Below are 26,793 nucleotides of genomic sequence, written 5' to 3'. Positions count from 1 at the left end.
CAAGATCCATCTGGCTATCTATAGGAGGGCAGAAACTGGAAGTAAGGAGTTAAGGTCCAGAGACGCAAATTAGAGGAGATGTTTACCCACAATAAAAGGACCTTATCTTGTGTTGATCAAAGCCACTACCCGTGGCAATATTTCAGTTGCAGAAGAGGGAATATAACCAGTCACCAATAGGTACTACCATGTGTCCCCGAAAATAAGACCTAGCCGGAGAATCAGCTCTAATGCATCTTTTGGAGCAAAAATTAATGCAATACCCGGTCTTATATAAGACTCGGTCTTATTTTACTCAGGTCTTATATTAATTTTTGCTCCAAAATCAGCTCTAATGTGTCTTTTGGAGCTTAAATTAATATAAGATCCGGTCTTATATTCTATACAACCTGGTCTTATAGTAAAATAAGCCTGGGTCTTATATTAATTTTTGCTCCAAAAGACGCATTAGAGCTGATTGTCTGGCTAGGTCTTATTTTCAGGGAAACAGGACAGGGTATGTCGGCGTCCTCACTGGGGCATCCAACCACCCAGGCAGGGCTAACAACCTGGAACATCATGACTGTTTATCATCATGACAGTTATTGCTGAGATGAGGGCTGCAGTTTTCCTGTACAGTTAACGATTCAGCAAATAATGCAAAATAACGGGTGGCTTTTGGAACCAAAAAAGAGAAGACTCTCTTTTGGGCTAAAAGATCTAACATTTGCCTCAAAAGGAAACTAAAACTCCAAAGATACTGAGACCATATACTATGATGAAAACTATCGGCTCCATAACCAGCAAGACAGAATGTTACAGTTATCAAGATTCCCCCAAATGTTCCATTTTTCTTTTTTTTTTTTTTTGACCAAGTAATCCCATGTCTAGGAATGCCATAGCCAAAATAATTTAAAGGAGTAAAAGAAAAAGAAAAACAATTATTACAATTGCTTCTGGGTGGAAAATGATTAGTAGTCATTGTTTGCCCTGATTCTTTATACTTTATGGCAATTTTGAATACAGAATTGTGGCAGGGCTGCAATTCCAACTTAAGACTAATAACAAAAATGCAGGCTCTTGACTCTGTAATATAAGAAGAGGTTTGCCAACCCCACAAAAGGATTGCCACTCAGGAAAAATGAAGCTGACTTACATTGCAGTCCTTACAAAGAATCTCCCAAAACAGGGCACTCTCTCAATTAATTTGTTTTGAACAACAAAATACTGTTACAGAAAGCAATCTGGTAAGAAGGCAGATGGCGAAAGGCTAACCCTCAGGCAAGACAAGTGGAACGGCCTGAAGAAATGTGATGATAAAAGAGAGGGCAAGGAACCCCGATGCCTTCCTTATACTTTCCTGCCAGTTACATTACGCAGAATCCGTTTAATGGGGGTGATTTGAGGCAAAGCTCTTACAACGATGCTTGCAATTCTGTTCTTTTGAGTCGTAGAAGCGGGTAAGGGGAAAATGTCACTGAGTTAGGTTAGCACTGATAATTCCTCTCATCAGTTTGATATAATTTAATATAGAATAGGTTAATTCAGTGCCACTGACCTACTATGTAATGGGAAATGGCGAGTGTTGGGGTGCGCCCATCAGGGAGAGGGTGCTGAGACTAAACAGCCGGGAGACAGTGTACAGACACAGGAAAATAATACCAAAGAATAAAAATGAGAATGGGACAGGGGAAAAGAGTGGAAGAAAGGGAGTTCCCAAATGCTAATTCCACTTTTTAATCTTACCTATGTCCAGCCCTAAACGCTATCTCTCCCTAACGCCCATAATGATGTCATTAAAGTCTTATCCCAGACATTCCATTTGGTTTTGACCAAACTGGTACTGATTATGAGCAAACTAGCCAGCATTCCTGTGTTAAATATAAAAATTTCAGGAATATTTCACAGAGAAAAATCAAAGATACCAAAGAAAAAAATTCATTTTTGATAACTGTATACTTCATAAAACTACGTACATGTTCAGTGTATGGGGAACTACATAAGGAACAATGACACATCTCTCTCCCTTACGGGGCTTTGTTTCCAAAGCTTAAATTAAAAAAAAAAAAAAAGACACATAACTTTCTTAATTCAACTGGTCAAAGTCATTTTGTGTTTGTGTTATGTTTTTTAAAAGAGAAGCTTTTGAAAAGTCGACTCCTAGTTATATTCCAAATAATTTCAAATGGTCACATTTTGGCTTCTTCTCCCTCTATACTTTTCTAATTCTTCCTAACAAGGAACTCAATTCCACTTTTTTTTTCCTTGTCAAATCTAGGACAGTACATTGTATTCCTCTTGACCCTTTCCACCAAGGTGAAGCTCTTCTCTAGTCCAAAGTACAGACTGCTTTCCAGTCTAAAAAGTTGTGTTATTGATTAATGTAAATTTGAACATTTTTTTCAGCATTGGCAACAGCGCAATTTTATCGCCATGGCCTGCTTGATGGAGTCTAACTTACTGGACTAAGCTACAAAATTAATAATGTATAATGGCAAAGTACAGAACTATTTAAGTACCCTGGGGTTGCAAAGAACAGAAATTTAAAAAAAAATTGTAATACACTAATACTAGAGAAATCTCCAAAGGAGGTAAGTTTTGGACGGATTTTGAAGAAGTGTGACACATACTTTCGTTTGGCTCTAATGGAGTATACATATTGGGTAATAATGAGAAATGAGTTTGGAAAGAGTTGCTGGAGGACATTAAACATTAGAACAGAGAATAACTATAGCAAAGAAAACGTCAGGTTAATTTCCTTAAAAATCCAAATGACCATAAGGCAGTAATGAAAAGGTTTATTTTACAAGAAAGCATAAAAACAACATCGATGTAAGACAACTAGTTCGACTTTTAAAAACAAACATGTCTCATATTTCTGTACCAACTTAAATCGTTATTAACTTCCAAGTTTGATACTGCCGTAACTGATAACCTGGCTAGTTAATTCCACCGGATAGAAAACTAAAATGGCATTTTCATGCCTTAGAAAACAAGGTGCTCACACAAAGCAGATGAAAAATCTGCAGCCTGTGTCCATGTGCATATAATTTTACACAGAGGACGAGGTTTCTTTTTACCAAGATTGAATAAGCTTCTCTACCTTCTCGAACTTCAGTTTTTATTACGTTTTTAAAGAAACATACAGCAAAAAGATGGAAAGAGATTTTCGAAAGCTGAAATAAAAGTCAAAGGTTAAATTCCTTGAAAGAAAGGAAATGAATCATTCCCTTTTGTACCTCAGCCTGGCACAGGCTCAGTGCATAGTAGGCACGCAAGGAACATTGTTAATTAATGGCAAAAGGCCTTGCCAACAAAAGGATTAATGCTTGGACAAACCCCAAGCTACATTCCTGGACCAAATATCTGAAAATGTTCTCCATCTACAACATTGTATTGTACTTTTCAACAAGTCCTATGTGCTAAGCTAACTTTGTGATCCAATCAAATGCAACAGTAGTGCTATATCCTTTGTATTCTGTCTTTAAAATTTGGGTCCGAGAGATTTTTAGCACATAAACCAGTAGGCAGCAAAACTTGTCCAGTTTCCAAAATTCACTTCTAATTTATAAGTTAAAATAGAATCAAGTTGGGGTCCTAGACTAATGATAACCTCATGCTAATCCTAGATTCATCAAAAATTATCTGCATGACCATGAGTATATCACTTTTCTCCAAGCCTCAGTTTTCTCATCTGTAAAATGAGAAAAATGGGCGTTTCAAAGCTTTCCTTGGGGAAGTGTATTGATGACTGCAATTTACTTTGAAATGCACAAAAAATAGCATAGAATGACGGATGGATAGAGAGATAATAAAGCAAGTAGACTAAAAACATTAAGAAAATAATCTAGGTAGTTGATATACTTCTACCACAGAAAAAAAAAATACCTGATCAATCCTCCCAAACTCCCATCTTTCCTTTTGCTGGTATCAACAATCACCCAGTTGCTCAAAGAAGAAAAAAAAAAAGTAGATTTCTCTTCTTCCCTCACCTGCAATCAATCAGCAAGCCCTGTAAATTCTTCTTTCAAAGCATCTCAAATCCATTCATTTCATTTCACTGCCACAATTGTATGGCAGTCCAAGCCATCATTATCTTTCACCTGAACTAAAAGGTCTCCCTTCTTCCATTCCTGCTCCCCTCCCAAATCATAAACAATGACTTTTTGAAATGTATACCAGACAATCATCGTCCAAGTTTACAATTCCCAGTGACACTAAGGATAGGTAACATCCAGGCCCTGGCCAGCCCCGCCTACTCCTTTGATCTCCTCCCCATTACTCTCACGCCCTCATTTGCTAGGTGCCAGCCACACTTTCCCTTCCTTTCTAGTCCTATAACATGCCAAAGCCCGGCTATTAAGGCCTTTGTACTTTACAATTCCCTTTGGCTGGGATTTTTCCTCCAAATTTTCACATGGCAGACTCCTTCCTTCTTCTAGTCATTCAACTTGCAGCGTCCTGCCCCCTCCTCCGGAAGCCCTCCCTGACTACCCGTCTACACAAGACACTATCGCATCACGCTGATTGATTCTTCGCAGAGCAGCAGAATACACTGCGAACGAGCACAGACAGACTCTGCAGTCACACTGCCTGGATTCAGGGTCCAGTTCAGTCCTCTCCTACTGCGTGACCTTGGGCAAGTGACTTAGCTTTCCTGTGCCTTGGTTTTCTCATACATAAAAAGAAGACACTACTACTTCACAGGGTCAGTGTGAGATTAAACATGAAGGAGAAAGCTTAAAGCAATGCCTAGCACATAATAAGGGCCATTTAAGTCTTTGCTACCATTATTATTATGACATTAGCTTATATTTTCTTTTTTATTTTCTATTGCCCAACTGGAATGTTAACTCCGTAAGAGATCTTGTTTCCTGTGTTTATTGCCATATCCCCAAAGCCTAGAACATTATCAAGCACTTGGCAAAAAGCGCAATAAATATCTGCTGAATGAAAACAATTATGTTCTTATATCTGATTGTGGTAGCTTCATTTGCCCTCAGTGAACATTTATTTACAGCGTAGCATTTTTCCTTTTGCTTAAGTTCCAGAAGTTATTGGGAAAAAATAAAACCAGGAAGCAATATAAACACTGTGATCTTAAAAGAGTCCATTAATTTCTTAATTTGTGATTTTAAAAAATTCCTTTCTCATTTAAAAAACCCAAAATAATTTTTAAAAATCAAGTTGTTTAAAACAAATCAGTCAGTTTCCTTTTCTTTCTTACCTTAGCTAAAGCATTAATAAATAACCTTAAGCTCTCACTTGCTCATTTCATACTAAAAGTATAATGTTTATCAGATATCGTTCTTAGTCTATTTAGCAAGAATTTTAAAGGATTATTTTAAAAGGGCAGTGGTTGAAGAATGACAAATCCACTACCTTAATGAATCTACTTCTTCAGTCTGTGACCTCTTTGGTCACACAGGCACCTGCACCTAAAAAGGTCCACTTAAAGGCACAAATTACATTGCAGTGATGGTGCTGAGTAGGGGGCACAGGCAGGAAAACCATTATAACAAAGAGACTTACCTTCTGGGGGTGAACAAGCAACTGAGTATACAGTTATCTAATTATAATGTTGTACTCCTGAAATTTATATCATGTTAAACCAATGTTGTTACCTCCATAAAAAATAAAGTTAAAAACAGGCAAGAGAAAAAAATTAATAAAATGAAATAAAAGTTAAAAAAAGAGAGACTTATCACCTACTCTATAATATTGGAGCCCTAGAGCCTTAGGGGATTTATATAGTAATAAGCTTTTGTTATCTATCATAGTAATTGCTGAAAGAATAAAAAATATTTGCTTACCCATAGCATATTAATCCACAATTTAATATGCTGTAAACAAGGTGGTAATTTTAATGCACTGAAATGTTTCTTAATAACAACAGGGATATATGTATCGTTACAAAATATATATTAGTTTCCTACAGTGGCTGTAACAAAGTATCATAAACTGAGTGGCTTAAAACAACAGAAATGTATTCTCTCTCAGTTCTGGAGGCCAGAAATAGGAAATCAAGGTGTCAGCAGAGCCCAGCTCCCTGAGACTCTCAGGAGAATCCCTTTGCCTACCCATCTTCCGCTGCTGGCTGTCAATCCCTGGCATTCTTGGCTTGTACCTGCAGCACTTCAGTCTGCCTGTGCAGTCACATGGTACTCTCCCTCATGTTCTCTTCTCTTCGTAAGGGTCCACACTACCCAGGACGATTTCATCTTAATGAAGTCTGCAATGACCTATTTCCAAATGGCGGTACCGTGGGGTTAGGACTTCAACATACCTTTGGGGGACACACCATACAACCGATAACATATACCTACCTGTACACTGCATTATTACCTGAAGTTATAAACGTTTCAATTTGTCAAGCTACTGTTTGTCTTTAAGGTAGACACAAGGATATTTCTGAAGTTTGATACTTAATAAGAAGGGCCATGCTCATTTCTGCTCCCAGTTCACTAGGACTGTGTTATCTCTATCGTTGAATTAACAGCTTTATAATTATGAGAAATGTAATTAGGTCAGTGATCTAATTTAAATATTAAATTAGATATTAATTTAAATATTCTAAACCTGTTACAACAAGTAATGATTTTTTTCTTTTTCTTTTTCTTTTTTTCTTTCTTTTTTTTGCCCATTTTAAGCGGTAGGGAAAAATATCCCATCTAATTTACTTGCATCTGACACTATTTTAGGAACCCTATGAGATATGGAGTATTATATTCACTTTACAGATAAGGACTCTGAGGCTTAGCAGACTAAGTAATTTGTCCAAGGTTACACAGCTGACAAGTGGCAGAACTGAGATTATAGCACAGACTGGTCTGATTCCAAACCCACATTTTAAGTCATACAACTAAACTGTGCTTTGCCCGAGTTTGATGTAAAATTCCATTCAGCTTTCCTAAAAATCTATTGAGAATTATTTGGCCAAAAGATGGGTTGGAAGTTGTATTAATAATGTCATCTCTACTGACATAATAAAGACAATTAATTCTAAACAATGATATATAGAGTAAAATTACATGTAACAAATTCTGTGTTCCTATTTAGTTACATTATTTAAGAAAAACAAACAAACCAAAAGAGGTACTCTTACTCCCCCCAGTGAAAAGATTCCTGCTACAACCTGAGGTCAAAACTCTGGGCAAGAAAAGGATGTGGCCAGGTGATACATGTGGACTATGCTCTAGAACATCTGTCCTTTCAGGAGTGATCACCCTGGGCAGTCAACTTTTTTTTTTTTAATTTTTAATCCTTGTTTTTCAATTACAGCTGACATTCAATATTATATTAGTTTCAGGTGTACCACATAGTGATTAGACATTTATATAACTTACACAGTGATTCCCCCCAAAAGTTATTACGTCATTGACTATATTCCCTATGCTGTATGTTACATCACCAAGACTTTTCTAGCTGTCAACTTATGAATAGCTCAGTGAGGTTGTACCACTGCTTAAAGAGAGGGGGCTCCACATAAGCACAAAGAAGAAATTCTGATCATATCCCCTCGTCTGATCAGGTCCTAAAATTTAGAAAATGACCACAGAAGAGCTGTGAGCTTTTAATAATGTTTGCACAGATGCTTCTTTAATTACCACCAGTGTCAGTGATGGAGAAAAATAATATCTTAGGAGGTGAAAAGTTTGCAAACTACAGATAACAACAAAAATTAAACATATTCTCATTTACTATTTTTGGCAATGGTAAAATATTCTATTTTGTTGTTTATAAAAAGAGGTTCCTTAATTCATTACAGGTGTTGATGAAATTCTCAGATGCATTATAATTCTTTGACAGTGGATAAATGTGCCACAATTAGACAATTTTTTATTCTTTCACTTAGTAAGACATTATCCTAAAAAATTATCTATTGGCCTTTCAAAGATTCATTTCCAGTCACTTTTTTAAATGACTTTTAAAAAGATAAAGAGTTTTGTTGACTAAATGCAGTCCTGCTTGAACCTCTAAAACAAAGATATCAAATAAACAGTAAAATACCATCTATCTAGAGACCAGGTTTCTGGAATATTTCCAAGTCCAGAAATAGAAAACAGATACACACACATGTGCCAGGGGTCGAGGGCCGTTCCTGAATATGTAAGCAAGGACAAACAGGAGAAAAATAGAAGACCAGCACCCTTGGTTTACACCCGACCCCACCCCCACCCGCGATTTGGACAATCCACCCGGGAAAAGTTATGGAGCTCCGCAATTGGCTGGCAGGATCTACACGAGGCCAGTTTTTTTCTTTGGAAAGCAGAGACGCGTGAGAGAAGCAATCGGCATAAAGAGAAAACAAAAGTGGAGAGATGAGCAGAGAGAGCAGCGGATCAAAGGCGGCGGAGGAGGCTGAGGCCGTGAGCTGCAGACACAGACAGGAGGGCAGGTCCAGTCTGCGCCTGGGCATTTCCTCCCGGCACAGAGGCAGGAGCCACAGGAGGAAAGAGAACAGTGTCAGCTGTGCCCCAGGATTCTATCCTTGAGGCTGAGGGAATTTATACAGTAACAAGCCACTCCACGTTCCAGCAGCTACAATAGTCTGTGCGATGTTTATGTAGGAAAAATACCACAGAATACAAAATACATATGTATGCATGCATATAAATATACACATGAATAGATATTTGTAATGGTCATCCTTTAATAGAGATTTCAATTTTATTCTAATGGAAAATATACTGGGGGAGGGGTTTGGACCATAAACTACGATGCCTTCTGTGGGAATTCTCACGTATCACACTTCTCCTTGCCTTCTTTACCATCTTGATGGTTTTTACCAGAAAATCTGAATGTAAATTTTTAACACACTGTCTCCTCTTCATGAGAAAAAGGCACAAGAAGTAAATAAAATTCCAGAGTGTTATGGTTGAAAAACACACAGAAACGCACAGTTTCATGTAATTCCAAGAACGGGGTAATAAAATAAGGCTGAATCTCTTGGAGACTAGAACTGGAGGATAATTCCAGAAGGATTCTGGACCTTGGGAAGGGGAGTGTGTGGCCCTTCCCTCCAGTGCTCTGCTATAAACACTATGTAGCCTTACATCCACCGTCAGTTTTTCTGCTTACTCATAGTTTCTTCTCCCATAATTTTCCTTTGTACACGGTGCAGCATGGCCTTTCCAACCTTGACTCTTGCTCCCACCCCCACAGTCAGTGGCGTATTTGGTAAATGCCAACAACTCCCACCATAGCCATGACAACAGTGAAAACAGAGCTGGGAAGATACGTGCAGTAGCAAACCACTACATAGTATTTGTACCGTACAGATATAATAGATGTAAAGAAACCTGAGAACATAAAGAGTAAAATGTAGTGAAGTTAGGAAATGATGTCAAGTTGAACTCACAGAAACAGAACAGAATGATGGGGACGGGTGCGGAGAGGTTGGTGAAAAGGTGCAAACTTTCAGTTATAAGATGAATAAGGCCTGAGGACCTACTGTATGACGTGATAGCCAAAGATGGGCCACATACATGTGTGTAATGACGGTCCCGTAACATTATAATGGAGCTGAATTTCCTGTAAGAAATGAAGGACATGGGGTTCAGGAGTAACTTTTTTTTTCTCTGATGGGAGCAATATCTGTGGGACTTGGCAATAGATTCCCTGTCACTCACAGCACCTCAATTTTGAGTTGCACACAGCAAAAGAAATCACCAAGACAACAAAAAGGCAACTTACCAAACAGGAAAAGATATTTGCAAATCATATACGCAATAAGGGGTTAATATCCAAAATATATAAAGAACTCAGACATTTCAACAATAAAAACCAAACAACCCAGGGTCGGGCCTGGTGGCTCAGGCAGTTAGAGCTCCGTGCTCCTAACTCCGAAGGCTGCCGGTTCGATTCCCACAAGGGCCAGTGGGCTCTCAACCACAAGGTTGCCAGTTCAATTCCTCGAGTCCCCCAAGGGATGGTGGGCTCCGCCCCCTGCAACTAAGATTGAACACGGCACCTTGAGCTGAGCTGCCTCCCGGATGGCTCAGTTGTTGGTTGGAGTGCAGGCTCTCAACCACAAGGTTGCCGGTTCAACTCCCGCAAGGGATGGTGGGCTGCGTCCCCTACAACTAGCAACGGCAACTGGACCTGGAGCTGAGCTGCGCCCTCCACAACTAAGACTGAAACTTGACTTGGAAAAAAGTCCTGGAAGTACACACTGTTCCCCAATAAAGTCCTGTTCCCCTTCCCCAATAAAATCTTACACAAAAAAAAACCCAACAACCCAATTAAAAAATAGGCAAAGGATGTGAATAGACGTTTTTCCAAAGAAGACATACAAATGGCCAACAGTCACATGAAAGATGTTCAACATCACTAATTACTTAGGAAATGCAAATCAAAACCGCAGTGAGCACCTCACATCTGTTAGAATGGCCATCATCACAAAAGACAAGAAACAAGTGTTAAAATATGGAAAAAAAGGAACCCTCTACATTGTTGGTGGGAATGTAAATTGGGACAGACAGTATAGAAAACAGTATGAAGTTCCTCAAAAAATTAGATTAGAACTACCATACAACCCATCAATTCTACTTCTGGGTATTTATCCAAAGAATAAGAAAACACTAATTCAAAAAAATACAAGTACCGGTATGTTCACTGCAGCACTGTTTATAATAGCCAAGATATGGAAACAACCTGTGTCCATCGGCAGATAAAAAGATAAAGAGGTGGTACATATGTACAATGGGATACTGCTCAGCCATAAAGAAAGGGGAAACCCTGCTGTTTCAGACCATGTGGATGAACCTTAACAGTATTACGCTAAGTGAAATAAGTCAGACGAAAAAACACAAATACCGTATGATAACACGCTTATGTGGACTATAACACAAAAAAACAAATGAACAAACAAAAGCAAACTCATAGAGGCAAATAACAGATTGGTGGTTACTAGGGGGGAAAGGCAGGTGGATGGAAGGTGAAATGAGTAAAGGGGGTCAATTGTATGGTGACGGATGGAAACTAGACTTTTGGTGGTGAGGACAGTGTAGAATATTCAGATGTTAAATTATAAAATTGCACACGTGAAACCTATATAATGCTGTAAACCAATGTTGGATGGATGGATAGATAGATGACAGATAGATAATTTTGAGTGTAGATAGATAGATAGATAGATAGCACATATTACGTCTCAATCAGTCAGGCGCTGACCTGTTTTGCACAGAGGAGCCTATCCCCTCAGCACTGCATATTCAGAGGATGCTACAGCCCTCCCAGATCTAGCCTGATGGTCTGCAGAGCACAGTGCTATAAATTCTTTGTTGAGGACCTAAGATCCTATACAGGACACAGGTCCACAGGAGCAAACTTAACAAGAGTTAAGTGCCACGGCCACTGCAGTAAAAACTCTCTGTGGTAGGGTGGAGCCAGCCTATCCTTGTACTTTGGAAATATTATCAGGTTGTAATGATGTAAAGCAGAGATAAGTTTTATTTCTTCCAACAATTCAATGCTAGAGAGAACTCTTTGTGCCAGATAAGGTCAATGGAACCAAAAAAAATTTTTTTCCAAAGTCGAAATATTGAGTGCTCAGTTCTACACCCTCTCCATATTAAACACCCTCTTTTTTTAAGAATACCACCAAGTTCCTTAATCTGACCAATGCTCCAACATGCCATAGCTCAAACCACATTGCCATGACAATCCCGTGTTCCTTTATCTCTCCATCTTGACCCCTTCTTCCTTCTGATCCTGGGGCCCCCTCTCACCCCCTCCTGCCAGTCACTGTTATGGTGATCTACGACTTATGCATCCAGTTTCTCCTCGATGTTTCCAACCAATCCAGCCCACATCCCTGTTCAGGGAGCAGCACTGACAGTTTCGATGTTTTATTTCTGACCCTGTTGGAAGGAAGCAGGGGGAGGGCTTGTGGGACAGTGTTTATAAAGTCTGCAGGAGCGTGCAGTCATGTCCTTCACATCCACTAACCTCTCCTCACTGACTCGCCCAGAGCAACTTCCGGTCCTGCCAGCTCCGTTCATAGTAAGCGCCCTGCACAGGTGTACCACTGTCTATCTTTGTATCGTATCTTTACTGTCCCTTTTCTATGTTCAGATACGTTTAGATACACAAATACTTACCGTTGTGTTACAGTACTCAGTGCAGTAACGTGCTGTACAGGTTTGTAGCCTAAGGAGCAGTGGGCTGTACCCTACAGCCTGCATGTGCAGGAGGCTGTACGGTCCAGGTGTGTGTACATGCACTCTGATTGCACAATGAAGGAGTCACCTAACGACGCATTTCTTACCACGTATCCCCATCATTAAGCAATGCATGACTGCATACTACATAACTGAAATTTGCTAAGAGAGTAAAACTTAAGTGTTCTCACCAAAAAAAAAAAGTTAAATATGGAAAGTGATGGATATATTCATTAATGCAATTGTGGGACTCCTTTCACAATGTATACATATAGCAAATCATCACACTGTACACTTTATATTACAGTATTATTGATTATGCCTCAATAAAGCTGAAAACAATTAATTTTGAGTATTAAGGTTTAGTATAATTTTAATATAATTTAATTGTAACAAACTACTAATAGTTTATTAATACAATTATATTACTACAATATAATTTGTTTTTAATATAATGTGTTTTTCATTATAACTTTATGCAACTTAATTCTTGTTTTAAAGTCTGTGTTGGACAACTAGCTTGCAAAATCCCTGGAAATTTAACCACCCATCTTTCCCCGTGGAAAGAGTACCACGAACCCCAGTGCATTACTGCAAAACCCCTCAGTTCAATCTCCTATTCCTAATTTCAAATTCTTCCCTTTTTGTCTTAGTTCAAATCCCCAGGAAAGAGTCTTAGGGCCCCATTCATCTTTTCAAGCCACAGAAATCACAGGTTGCTGACCAGCCTACAAATTAGTTACTTCCGTGGAGGTGCCGGCCCTGCCCTGGTGCCCACAGCTTGCAGGGGAGGTTAGGATCAAGTGATGGAAAACACAGACGTCCCAGCAGCAGAGACAGCAGCGAGGCCAGACACAGACTGACCTAGTATAAAAAGTCACTACCGATGTTAATAATCCATCGTCCGTGATCACGCCAACTATAGCTCGTTGTAAAATGAGAAGCTCACAGAAATGACAACGAGTTGTCGAGAAAGGGCTATATTGTATGTAAAATGCCATATTTAATAAGATGAGTATGTGCGAAAGGTCAGCTGGCACTCAGCACCCACTTCCTTGTCCTATGCCTTCCTGAAATGCAGAGGTTGGAAAACGAACAGCTGTGTTCTCCCGATTCCTTTACAGCTAGTGTTCAGGATGCAAACTGATTCGATCGTTAACATGCAGGACACAAAATATGGAAGGCAGAAGGGAAGCAAAGCCCCATCAGCGTGTAGCTTTTAGCTGCTTTCAGCTAGCAAAGAAGGTCAAGGACATATCAGTGTCTAGTCTCCAGCTTGGAGGGTGTTGAGGGGACAGTGGGAGAAGCAGTGCCAGATTCCACGTCCACATCTAGTGACTAGTTTATAGGCATCAAAGAGAAGTCGTCACAGGCGTGCGCAGATGCTACATGTCAAACTTCAAGCAGTTATCCTGGCGACAGCAATGACTGTTGTGATCTCCTTGATCACAACTACAGCGGCATCTTCTTGCCATGGTTTTGGCGGCAACCCTCTGATTGTCAATTTCCTGACTGTGGCAGAGGTGGTAGCGCCTGTGGCAAGCTGTCCTTGGAAGCCCAGCCCTCCAAACCCTTGCAGAACTTTCCTAAGCAACGGATTCCCTCCATCATATCTCTTTCTGTTTCCTGCACTGAACCCTAACGGATACCGCAAAGGAGTATATGGTGGATTGATCACAGATTTTTTTTCATGTCTACACTTACCGCTGTTCTTTCACAGATATACAAAGGGCCCAAGCAAGATGCCACCATTCCCACTAGTTTTACCTAACGAGAACTGCCACCTCCATCCCCTTTCTTCAGTTTTGCCTCCCACAGGTGAATACCTTCTCCTCAGCTCTGGCCAGGTCTCCGTGGCCTGAGACACCTACCTGTCTGGTACCCAGCAGGAGAACAGTCTCTCCTTTCAGTCATGTCAGCTATGCCAACCATCACTACAGCCAGGCAAGCTCACGGACCCTGAGCCAAAAGTGGCCTGGCGTGTTCATCTATCACACCCCTAAGCAGGCCCTAGCCCTAAAACTCATCTTCCCCCTTTGCCCCCCCTAGTCAGTCAGGGGGGTGGGAGGAGAGCTGGCTTGAATTCAGACTGGCAGTGTCACCCCCGCAGAGAGCGGTAAGGACAGCAACAGCATCTCCATATGGCAGCAGCCACTCAGAAGGATTTTACCAAAAGTATTGTGAAGAATATTTCTGATTGAAAAATTGTTTTTCAGAGCTAAAATGACTAACGAGAACATTCAACGGTGGTTGCACCAGCTAACAATTTTCTGACGATCTACATCTTAACCGTACGCTACACCATCATGGAAGGCTCAAAGTGCCCTGAAAACCTGTGATATATAACGATTAAATTTTTTTCCTGTGCTCCCACCTCTAGGTGTCCACTGCCTCCAATGATACACGTGCATGGTGGTGGCCTCACAAACCAAGTCAGCGCGTTCCACCAGGTGCCAAAAGAACGCAGATTTCATGAAGAGACAGACACAGCTGACAGATGAACTCTTTTCTTCCCTACTTACCTACAGAAGTGCTTATGCCAGAAACCAACACAGTAAAAAGAACCTGAGTTCTAATCTCTGCTCTGCCAGCTTCATCCTATGACTGTCAGGTAGTTACCTGCCATGACTGAGCGTCTATTTACTTATCAGTAGACTAAGGGTGTTTGGTTGGATTGCTTTGGTTCCTTCCTGTTGAGTGACTGACCTGAAGCCCAAATGGAAAATTTAACAGCACAAACACTTAGAGAATAAGAGATGCCAACACCTCATACCTGCTTTAACTGCCTCTTTTCAGAGCCATGCAGTCCTTAAGACTGGAAGAAGAGAGAGCTACCTGAATACAGTAGTTCGTCTATCCAGCTTGGTTAAATCCTATTTCCGCAAAGTATACTTTGAAAAGACTCAACATACTTATAAATAATTCCTAATTCCAACATAGATTCATTCAGAACATTTTCTAGTCTACCTGTCTCTAGGCAAATGTGCTAGCAAACACCTTCCTGGTGAGTGAATTACAGAGCAAGTGGGCAGGAGACATGGGAAGAAGATATTCTTCCCAGTATCAAGGGTACAATTTTCACAAGTATATTTATCCTAAAAGTATCTAAATGTAACTGCTGAAAATGTTCTTACGAAGGTAGCAAGAATTAATGCTAACTTTGTTTGATTAGTGATTCTTGGGAATAACTATTTTATCACGCAATTTAGCTGTACAGATTAAACTGCACGGCCTCAAACTTTGTTTAGAAATAGAACCACGCAATGGAGCTTTTATTTTAAGTACTTCCCAATGTTTTACTGCATTTAACACCCACTCAAACAATTAAGAATTGTGGGAGTTTTCCTTTTAATAGAGAAACAGGAAGTAAGATTTGTCAGACATGAAATTCTATCTGGAAAGGGAGGAGGACTAAAAACTGTTTAGTTCCTGTGAGTCTGGGTGACCTTCGGCATATTTACCTTTCTGAACTTTGGTTTCCTCATGCATAAAAGGGAGGTGATAATACCTGACTCGTGGAGAAGAATAAATTTCTTTACAGGAATGCATGTATACCAACATATTACATCCTTATAAACCAAATGAGATGGGTGTATAACACCCTGACATATGGCAGCTACCGTGTTTCCCTGAAAATAAGACCTAGCCGGACCATCCGCTCTAATGCATCTTTTGGAGCAAAAATTAATAAAAGACCTGGTCTTATTTTAATGTAATATAAAAATGGATATGATATAATATTATATATTACAATATAATATATATATATATTATAATACCAGGTCTTATATTAATTTTTGCTCTTAAAGACGCATTGGAGATGATTGTCTGGCTAGGTCTTATTTTTTCGGGGAAATAGGGTAGTATTATGACAAGTCCCATGACAGAATATTCCTATTAGACTTAGAGAGAGGTTGTCAACTTAGAGTTGTCACCAAAGGGAGTTTGATGTGTCATTTCACTCATCAGCATTGCGATGTGAAATAGCTCTAGTTAGCAAATCTAATTCTAGTCAAAGGGAATTAAATTTCTCATTAAATCAAACACTGATATTAGCGAACAGTATCCTTAGCTAAAATTAATAATATTTTGACAAAGTGTTCTGCCAAAAGCTACAGATGTGGGTTAAGATATAATTCTGTAAGGAAGATTGTATTATTTTAACAGATTTCATGGTTTAATCTGTCAATATACGGAATTAATATTAGAGAACTCTAGTCATAACAGGTTTCTGCAGAAGCAGTGATTTTCCAGATATGGTCTGAAGAAATCCCAAGAGAGACATAAACTAATCGAAAAATACAAAGTCCCTTCTACGATTCTTATTGGAAATCATATCCAATTCCATAAATGTTCATTTTTATGCACAGTAAGTGTATTTATCAATAACATATCAATCTTGAACATTCACTAACGGTCCAACTACCAGACAGAATTTGGCCAAACTGCAGAACTCCTACTGTACACATCTTTCACAAACTGAAGGTTGATGTTACAATGATTGTTTGTATGGAACCCAAGTTGAAGACATTAATACAGTAATTACAATATAAAAATAGCGTGAAGATATTCAGGGTATCCACCCCTCTCTTTCAACCTTTTCTCCAAGTAGCTCTGTTCCCCAGTGGAGGCAGAAAAAAAAAACTTAATAAAGGTGGTCAAATTTTTATCCTACAATGTTTGCCAAATAACTTTTTGGGTGATTAAACAGATACCCCATTACACACTTAAGCAGTGTTTCCAAGTTAGGAGTCAGTGAAGTAGTTCCTTTCTGTATAACTTCTATGAGATCATGGTTAAAAGGTATTATTAGGGAGCCCTTAGAAATACAATAAAAATGCAGTCTCAATTTACAGTTTAAAAGACCATTGTTTTAAAAGCAAAACATCTTGGAAAGCAAGTAGTTTAGAACTTCATTTTCAAAATGGTACAATATTAAGTTTAAAAAATTGCATTAATTAGACTAATAATCATTTTCTCAAAGCCAAAGATTATTAAATTATCCTCCAAAATATATTCTATCTACCTAAGAACAAGCAGAATTGCTTTAGAGAATCTTATTTGATATTTTTAAAAAATCAAAGAAAGTTGAAGAAAACCTACAAGCAGTACTTTTAAATGGTGTACATTGAAGTATTAACATCTCAATTTTTTTAAAGAAACAATGTTTAGATAAAAGCAGTTTTTAGATTTTTTTAAAAAAAGAAAAACATCGAAAATGGTAATATTTTAGTGAAATCAGTGCCTCAGTTTTGTTCTACAGCCAATATATATATATTTTTTATAATAGTTTTAGGACAACTGTGTACTGTTGTCTTCAAAGTAAGAGAGATTAAATCCTTTAGGCCGTTTCCTACAGTACTGTCTCCCCAGCAGCCCATCTTTTGAGGGCCTCCCCCTCCCCTATCTCCTGGGGTTCTGGTACAGTTATTAATCATTGTGCTTTCTCTACCCAGCTGCAAGAGTGGACATGTAACCAGGCCTGACCAGTCATAGTAGCCTACTGACCTCTCTCCACAACTGGGCCCAGGGCCAGAGAAAGTCCCTGCATGAGATTTGTCATTGGATTCCAGAAAAAAAAGATGAGAAGCTTTGAGGGCTGTGTATGACTTGGGGATTCAAAGTCACCTTTCCTGTTACACTGAAAGCCAAACTAAGAAGGAAGCCCACTCAGAGGAAAAGAGAGTCACGTGCATTGAGAACACAAATCTAGTTGTTCCTGTCCTATGCCTGGGTTTTCGTGTATGTAAACCAATGTTTCTTCTTAGCCTAAATTAATTTCTATAGAGTTTCTGTCACTTGCTACAGAATCCTTACAAATATGTGAACTGGCATGTGAATTATGAATATTTTTCCCTTCCTGCTGAGATGTAAGCTACGTATCACAAGATACCTGTAGCAAACTGGATAACCATCTCCAGGACAGCTCCATCAATCTGGATTTTTTTAAAACTTATTTTATTAGAGAAAAAAAACAAAGCCAATTTAATTTAATTCTATTTGATTAAGTTCAAAAAGAAAGCATATATTAATAAATGCTTCTTTTCCCTCCTTTTTGGAGTATTTTCATTTCATAAAATTCTTTCTGTTAAATGTCATCATGTATAGTAAAATCCCATTTTTCCGTCACATGTAATTTCCAATCAGAACAACAACAAGATACAAGGTAGACTCTTACAAACTTTTATGATGCAAGAAAAATAATAATGTATTTAAAACTCCCTGAAAAAAAATAGCAAAGAGCCTAAGACGCCCAAAAGTTTTAATTAAGTAGATCAGTTACTGTTCATACTGCATACCCAAGACGAGAAGGGAAGCCTCTAAATAGAATAGATCGCAATTATTAAATGTGAAGCGAAATTTCTCCCCATAATTTTTAAACACCCTAAACTCCAAATAAATTGTAGCAGAAAAGTTTAACCCTCCATATTTCTTACTGAGTCTTATTTCTTACTGAGTCTCCAAAGGAATATCTCTAGCATGAGGATTAACAAAACAAAGTATCTTAAAATCTATGAGCATAGTCTCCTTTCTCAGGTATTTAGATAAGTCTCAAGTCAATTATGGTCTTCAAAATGTAGTCCATACGCCCCCAGCCATCCTGGGATGATTGTATCAGTATACAAGTGCTGGGGTTGGGGGGAATGGAGATATAATGGTGCTACCCTTTTTACTGGAAGTCAGTCAACCAAAAAAGAAGGCAAGGTTGAGGTGGAAACATATGTGCAGCTGTCTTTTTACTAAACTAGCAAATTGTGTGTTTTCCCATAAAATTGGCTAGGCTTCCAAAGCAATCCAAGAAAGCCTCTTAACAATAAAGCATACTACTGATGGCAATATTTCATCTACATTATGGGTTAAATAAAAATACTCATAGTATTACATTATGAGTTGAATAAGGTTGACGGTAGAAATAGCATTAATCACCTTACCAATATTATTAATGGAAGAAAAACATTTCAAGTTCCAGTTTAAAAAAAAAAAAGTAGAGGAGATAAATTATAATGGAACTACCTACACATTTAAACACTTAACATGAATTTCCCTCTATTTTCCAATTATTCTATAATGTGGGTTTTGTGCTTTTATACAAAATAAAGCTTTATACACACACAAGACACACAAAACTATTGAAGCGGACTATACTGCAGACCATTCTGTACGGTGTATTCTTGCCCTGTGTTTTCTCTTCCTCTCATCTTACCTACTATCCAGGGGATCCTAATTCCACTCAGCCAAAATGTATCCATCTTTCACAGCCTGGCTGAGTTCAAAATTCTTCACAATTCCCTCCCCAACCAGCCAACTCAGAAAATAAGGGCAGGTGGCAAGGACCTCAGTAAGACATAAAAAAGAATGAAACCAGTCTTTCACCCCATGTACATAATTTAACTTATACAAATTCACTATGCACTCCCAGATGAAGGTCATTTCATAGAATTAAAAGACAGGGTTGGTTTTGTTTTTCGTTTTGTTTGGGTGGGGGGGGGGGTGTTTGTTTGTTTGTTATGGCAAAACAGATCTCTTTGATACAACCAAACTATTTCATCTGGTGTTCAACCAAAACAGAGCAATAGGTTCCAACATGTGTAGAAAAGTGGCATGTAGGACTCATCCTAAAAATGGTACAATACAAACACAATGTATAAAGCACACTGCAAAATAAAGCACAAATTGTATTATAAATCATTGTAAATAAAATACAATGTATTTTAAGGGCAATTTAAATTTAAGGGCTTTCTAAAGGAGAATTTTGTTTATAGTTGGTCTCCCTCTTTTTGTAATGACTTGAGAACAAACCAAATCCTCTGTAAGATGCAACTTCACCCCATTTATACAACTAAGATTAACAAATTAGTCTAGCTTCCACCAAAATTCCTACTACAACTGACCTAAAAGGGTTTCATTTAAGAACTGGGAGAAAAGTGAAAAAAGATTAAGCCCTGACTACAGGTATTTCTTACCAATGAATCATTAAGCTCCCACTAAATTGCACGCTTCTTGAAGACAGAAACTATTTCTGACTCATTTTTATATTTTATATTTTTGTATTGCCAGTGCTAACTCACAGAGCGGGTATACCACTGGGTGCCAGTAATAGAACTTTTTATTTTCTCTTTATAAAGCAAAACAAGCACCTTTCTTAGGAAAACATTCTGAATAATATTTGTTCAAGGGGAAGGAGACAGGAAGTTGCCTCTCTTTCTCCACAAACAAGTCTCTCACAACAACAGCCTCCAAGCTACTGAGAATCTTACCCTGAGGAACAGTTATATATAGATTTGGGGCATTGGCTTTCTCCCCCAGAATGTACTATTGCAAGGAAATTGTTTCTCAACATATTAGAAAAGAAACAAAAATAATTATTTAATTAAAGGAAACACAGTTCTAGTCCTCAGTGTCAAGATACTTATCCTTTGTCAACTCACAAACAACCAAACATTGACTTGGAAATTGGTCAAGTTTGAAATTGGTAGGTGCTATTGAAGTGGTTCATAAACATGAAATTATCCTACAACTCACTCCCAACATACTAAGTGCCCACAAATTTTACAAAGCACTTAGGGTTTATATAGTAAAAACATTATATGAAACTATTCACCTGAGAAGAATATGCACTGAGCTCATAAATCAGATGTTTGAACACATGTTGGAGATTTGTTTGACCATCAATTTATATAAATTAGAGCCAGGGCAGGGGGAACACTGAAATTTATCTCCCATAACAAGAGGTTTCATAAAATATATCTCAGGATCAGATACAAAAAAAATAATATACATTGACCAAGGAACATAGAGTAATGTTCCAAGAAAATCAGTTTTAGCATTAAATGAATAAAATAAAAATGATCTGAAAATTGAAAGGGCCAAATATGTTAAGTGTTTGTTCTGTCAGTATGGTATAAGCCCACTATTCATATGCATTGCAGGTGTCAGTGAATAGAGTCCAGAAGTTGAACCTTGAGTGAAGACTAACATTAGACCCAATACATAGGTACCAAAATTTGAGAAAGCAGAAAAGTTTCATATTTAAAGTTTATCAAAGTTCGATGCTATTTTTCCTGACAAGGTCTGCCTTACCCAATCAGTAGTGTATATTGCTAAAAGGGAGTAATAAGAAATTTTTCGTATTGAAAATCTAGGAGGCTAGCAATTAACTCTAATTTCTCTCACCCTTGCCATCTTCAAATACTACAACCCTCTAAACAAGTCACTACAAGTCCCAAATTAACCACTAAACAAACAAACAAATGGGAAAAAAAAAAAAAAGATCCAAAAGTTATGAGAGTAAAGGGGTAGAGTCATTCATTATTGGTATAACATAAACATCCTTACTTAAAAGCATCTAGTAGTATTTCTTCACCAATGGGGAATGTATTTCTAAGAATGTGCTCATTTTAACAAAATTCCCTTATAAATCAGATGTCTCAAAGTATCAGTTGTAACAATGTTTACCTATGTTTAATTAGCATGGAACAAGATCTGTTTCAAATTGGATTTTGTTTAAACAAACGGTAACATTGTTCCTCATGATTTTCATCTGTAGATATAGCACCAGACTTAGGGTAGCTGAACACAATGATTTCGTGTATCTATTGTAGCAATACTTAATCTCCAGAACAAAATTCACATAATTTACAAACACTGAAATAGGTGTTTAAAGGGATATGAAGAAGCAAATATTCCATAAAACTCTGCACATTCATAGTTTGGGAAACTTTAGAACAAAATTAACTACTTCAATCATTAATCAAAACAGAAATGGTTAAAAAAATATATACTATGAAGTAAAATCAAAGAAACTAGTCCTAGTCACAGAACCATATAATGAAACAATTTCACTAAAGGTCCAAAGTTCAATTTCCTTTCCTACTAGGAAAATACAAAGTTCAAGTGAAAACTTTTCTCTTTGCAGAGAAATAAACAATAGGGTTGTAATTAAGAAACAGGTGACTAGTTGGATCAAGCATACTGTGTTTCCCCAAAAATAAGACCTAGCCGGACAATCAGCTCTAATGCATCTTTTGGAGCAAAAATTAATATAAGACCCGGTATATTATATTATATTACATTAAAGACCCGGTCTTATATTACAGTAAAATAAGACCGGGTCTTATATTAATTTTTGCTCCAGAAGATGCATTAGAGCTGATTGTCTGGCAGGGTCTTATTTTCAGGGAAACATGGTAGGTGGAACAAAAGGTTCCCCATGAAGCAGGAAAGTACTGACTGCTAAGCATTACATTAATACTAAATAAGAATAAGAATTCAATAAGAAATACAATGGTACCTCGGTTTTCGAACGTAATTCGTTCCGGAAGTCCATTTGAGTTCTGAAACATTCAAAAACCGAGACAAGGTTTCCCCATAAAAGTAATGCAAAATGGATTAATCTGTTCCAGATCTTTAAAATCCACCCCTAAAACTGCAAATTTAGCATGAATTTTACTATTTAATGATACCATAGATCCATAAAATTTACGGCGTTCGTAACCAAAATGTTCGTCAATGGAGACGTTCGAAAACCGAGGTACTACTGTACCTCTAATTCTAATTCTGTACCTGTAATTCTAATTCAGAAAAAGTCTCAGATTAGGAACCATATTTTAAACAGTTACTTTTAAATCTCCACCAAAGATTATAACAAAAGAAAAAAATAAACCCCTCTATCAAGGCCCAAGACAGTCACAGTCAGAAAGAACTTTCTATAAGTCATCTGGGTAATGGTGCTGGCTTTGGCTGTGCTCCCCTTAGCATCTTTCAAGACGAAAAGGAGAAAGCTGGAAGAATCAGTGCTGCAGCAGCCTCATCCTACAGCCCAGCCCAGCCCTCCGCCATGGACTTTTTCAGAAGACAATATGAGATCATTCCCGGCTAACATTCCATCTTATAGCAATGGTTAAATTTACTCTTGCATTGTCCTACTTTCTAAGTAACACGTTATGAATATAGTTTAATAAAGATTTATCAATCAAGACAAGAGACAGAGTGTTAAGTATACTTTATAATACCTTATTAAACTGAAACATCTATTTCTCTCACAAAGTTTAGACAAAAGGGAAAAAAACCCAATGTGCAGGGCAAGTTCCTCTCTGAATACACTTACCCTGTATTTTCATACTTTTTGAATTGAATCCGAACAGTATAGAATCTTTGTCTTCTCTGGAGATAATATTTATGCAGTTTTTAATCACACTCAAAGTTCTATGAATAACCTCTTCAAGTCCTTAATTTCTAATATTTAAAGGCATGTGTTTAACCTGCAAAAATCTTGCTATTTTATTTAAAAATGTTGTTTAAGCAAAGCCATTTAAGAAAGCCATTTAACATGATGCCTAACATGAGGCTATTAAGAAATTAAGAATACTATTTTTAAGAGATTAAAAACTTTTAATTACAACTTGCTTAGAAACAAGAATATTAATCTCAGATGACACACCATGGTATCCTTTAGAAGTTACTAAAGCAGAGTATATCTTTAAAAAGTGTAGTATTTAACTTTTATTATTTATGATTACAAAACATGCCACACCTATTAATATAAATTATTCCCTTTATTTTGGCTAAATATTTAAAATAGGACAGTACCAGCAGTTGTCAAGAAGGTAAAATTTTATTACTATAAAAATGTCAACTCCATTCTGGAACATCTGATGTTTATTCAACACAATTAATATTAGTAAATACACTCTGAATTATTTTCTTAAATTTGGTACAAAGGGTGAGAAGACGTATAATATGCAGATCAGACCAATATTAATGATACATCTCCCCAGTCTTCTATCAACTTCCTCTTCAATCAAGTTTTAAACTAGTTTTGAAAATACAGTTATCTATGCCCCAACTAACCAAAACAAAACACAAAGCAATTATGCAGATTTTCTCATTATTCCTCGACTCATGGAATTTGAACTAAATGGCACCTAGACCAGTAAGTTGCGTGTGTGTGTGTGTGTGTGTGTGTGTGTGTGTGTATTTAAGATTCTGCATTTTACAGACAGTGCCTGACTGGCTGAACTACATACAGTTCCAAAGTCTTTCCTCCACTCTTCACATATGGCTCTAAAACTTTGAGTTAAGAATTTCTGAATTCACAAACTGGAAAAGATGTTCAAAGTCTGCCAAAGTTGTTATATTTTTAATTAGCAACAACAAAAAGAAAACTTCACATAAACCCATAAGCTTAAAATGAGTATGATGGAATAGAGCATCTGAGAAAAATCTTAATTGAAGATTGCAAGAACATGTGAGTGTGTGTGTGTGTGTGTACGTGTATACACCCACAATACACACACATAGGTATAATGCACCACAAACCATCAGTTCCTATTAAGCCCAAAGGACTATAAAAGAGGTATTTCCAAAGTGAGCTACTGAGAAAGAAAGAAAAAAAAAGCGAGGGAGATAACGTCAAATTTTTTCCCAGAATTTTCTAGCCTTTTGCAGTGAAGGGATGGATTGATTTTTCTACCCCATCACAATTAAGCAGCTCATTATATTTTGATGCATTGTATATTCAGTAGAGCACATTCAGCAAAAATAGTTTGATTATTAATAACATTGTAGTCATAATTCTCTCTCCTACAAACATCTCAGAAAACAGAACCACATTCTACCACCGTTGAAACGCTGAAACCGACCAGCACTGTCGTCGATTACAAATACGTCAAGTCTATTATATACTATCAGATTTCGCTGTTCAGTCTGATCAGTGCTTTGAAACTGGCATGAATGCCATATGCGAAACGTGCTTTCCAGCAGATTTTACTATCATACGAGACAACAGGGCAACAGGGACTCTTTTTTTGCCCACTTCAACAAATTTCTGTAAAACCAAAGATTTACAAAAGATTTTCCTCAGCGAAGCACCTAGGTCTTCCCTTCGAACCCCAGACTATTCAACAGCTCCCTGCAGGAACACACCACTCGGCCACGCGTCACATATTGTACACCATCAGTACCCAGACACCTGAACCACCTGGCTGGCAGAGTGACGATGTCAGCTCCAAGGTGTTGCTAGTGTGCAAGAAACACTGAAGCAGCTAAGCCCTCCCAGGTACACTAGGTGGTAACGTTGGCACCAAGTGCCTCAGTAGTAAAGACCTCTTTCCCTGTTGGAAAACGCGTAAGATTGTTCCAAAGACAATGTTACAATCATGAGGACCTTATCCACAAAGGAAAGCAGAAAAGAGCTGGTTTTCTCTCGAGTCAAAAACTCTGTGGTAGGAGACGGAGCTACAAATTTAGGCAACCCAGCTTCTGGTCGCAATTCTGACAGCTCCCAGAGCAACCCTGCCAAGCCAGAGCTCAGTTTTCCCAAAGGCAAAATGGGAATCACTACTGCCACCCCTCCCCCTCGCCCGGGAGTCCGGCACACCCTAGAGGTCTAAGATTACCCCACACGATAAACGGTGGGGAGGGGCCGCTGCTCCCAGGACACCCACCCCGACTTCTCCCAATCCCCACAACAGAAAGGCAGGGCCGATGTACCTGGCTTCACAGTCTTGAGACGGATGGGCTCGCGGAAGTGGCGGATGACAGCCAGGGTGTCCCGGTGGGTGAGCCCGCTGACAGGCGTCCCGTTCACCTCCAGCAGCACATCCCCGGGGCTGGGCGCTTTGCCCGAGACGATGCAGCAGGTGCCCCCGCCCGGTTCCTCACGGAGCCGCCCCAGGTAGGGGAACTCGCCGCGCTCCGCGCCGCCCCGGATCTCCGCGCCCAAGTCGCCCGGGGGCCCGGCCCAGGACACCGCGCACTCCTGCACCTTGCTGAGCCAGTGCTTCTTCTTCTTCAGCGTCTTCGACATCCCGAACCCCGCTGCACCATGGGGGAGACCCCGCGCCGGCGGCGGGGCCCCAGGAGCCCGCGCAGCCCGGCGAGGGGGGCCTCGCCGCTCCGGCACCCCCCCAACCACAGCCCACTGGGGGCCGGGCCACTCCACACCCCGAGACACCCCTCGGATGCCCCTCTCGGCTGTGCTCCCTGGGACTGGCTGGGCTCTGCGAGGGCCACCCCGGGTTAGGCTGCAGAAAGGAGAAGGGAATTGTCTCTGGGCAGCCCCGGAGGGGTTTCGGGCGGGGTCACAGCAGCCTGCTGGCCCCCGGGCTCCGCGCCCGAGCGGCGGGAAAGGCTGAGCCTGGGAGGGCGGGGAGGTGAAGGGGGAAGAGCCGGGATGGGAAAAATCCGTCGGGGGCGCGCAGAAGCAAGCGTAGACGCGTGGCTGGATCGATCGCGGCCGCTGCGAAGCTGGAGCACGGAGACCAACGCCTGCCCCAGCTGCCAGGAAACTGCCGCTTTCAAACCCGCCGCAACCTCCTCCTCCCTCTCTCCCTTCCCCCCGCCCTCGCCCATCCCTCATCCAGAGCCCCGCCCCCTCCCGCCGCGCGGCGCCCGGCGCGCTGCCGTCACAGGCCGGGCGCTTGGGAACGAGCCCCAGCCCTCGACTCTTGCGCGGGGGATTGGCCCCCGGCAGGCAGGGGATGGACCCTCACCGAGAATGAAAACCACCAATTGGTTGGTGGGAGTGGAGGAGGCGGGCACTAAGATGACTGAAGTTTAAAGAGGGTGGAAAAAAGAAGTTTGAAGAGTGAGGGAGGGCGAGGGCGAGGGGAGGGGCAGGGGAGTGGAACCCGCTCCAGATCTCAGGGCC

General features: G+C 39.4%; 1 protein-coding gene across 3 annotated transcripts in view; it reads right to left on the bottom strand.

Annotated features, from left to right (window-relative positions):
• Positions 1 to 26,458, bottom strand: part of MAGI3 (membrane associated guanylate kinase, WW and PDZ domain containing 3) — a 195,644-nt gene extending 169,186 nt beyond the window's left edge. For all 3 annotated transcript variants that reach the window (XM_033092762.1, XM_033092763.1, XM_033092761.1), the window contains exon 1: positions 25,635 to 26,458. In XM_033092762.1, coding sequence (XP_032948653.1) covers positions 25,635 to 25,950 — 316 coding nt within the window. In that variant the 5' untranslated portion in view covers positions 25,951 to 26,458. The remainder of the gene's footprint in view (positions 1 to 25,634) is intronic.
• Positions 26,459 to 26,793: the final 335 nt, after the last annotated feature.

Source organism: Rhinolophus ferrumequinum, chromosome 22 (genome assembly GCF_004115265.2).
Source record: "Rhinolophus ferrumequinum isolate MPI-CBG mRhiFer1 chromosome 22, mRhiFer1_v1.p, whole genome shotgun sequence".
Lineage (NCBI taxonomy): Eukaryota > Metazoa > Chordata > Mammalia > Chiroptera > Rhinolophidae > Rhinolophus > Rhinolophus ferrumequinum.
The sequence above is the reverse complement of the archived record's forward strand: the minus strand, read 5'-3'. Positions and strand labels throughout refer to the sequence as shown.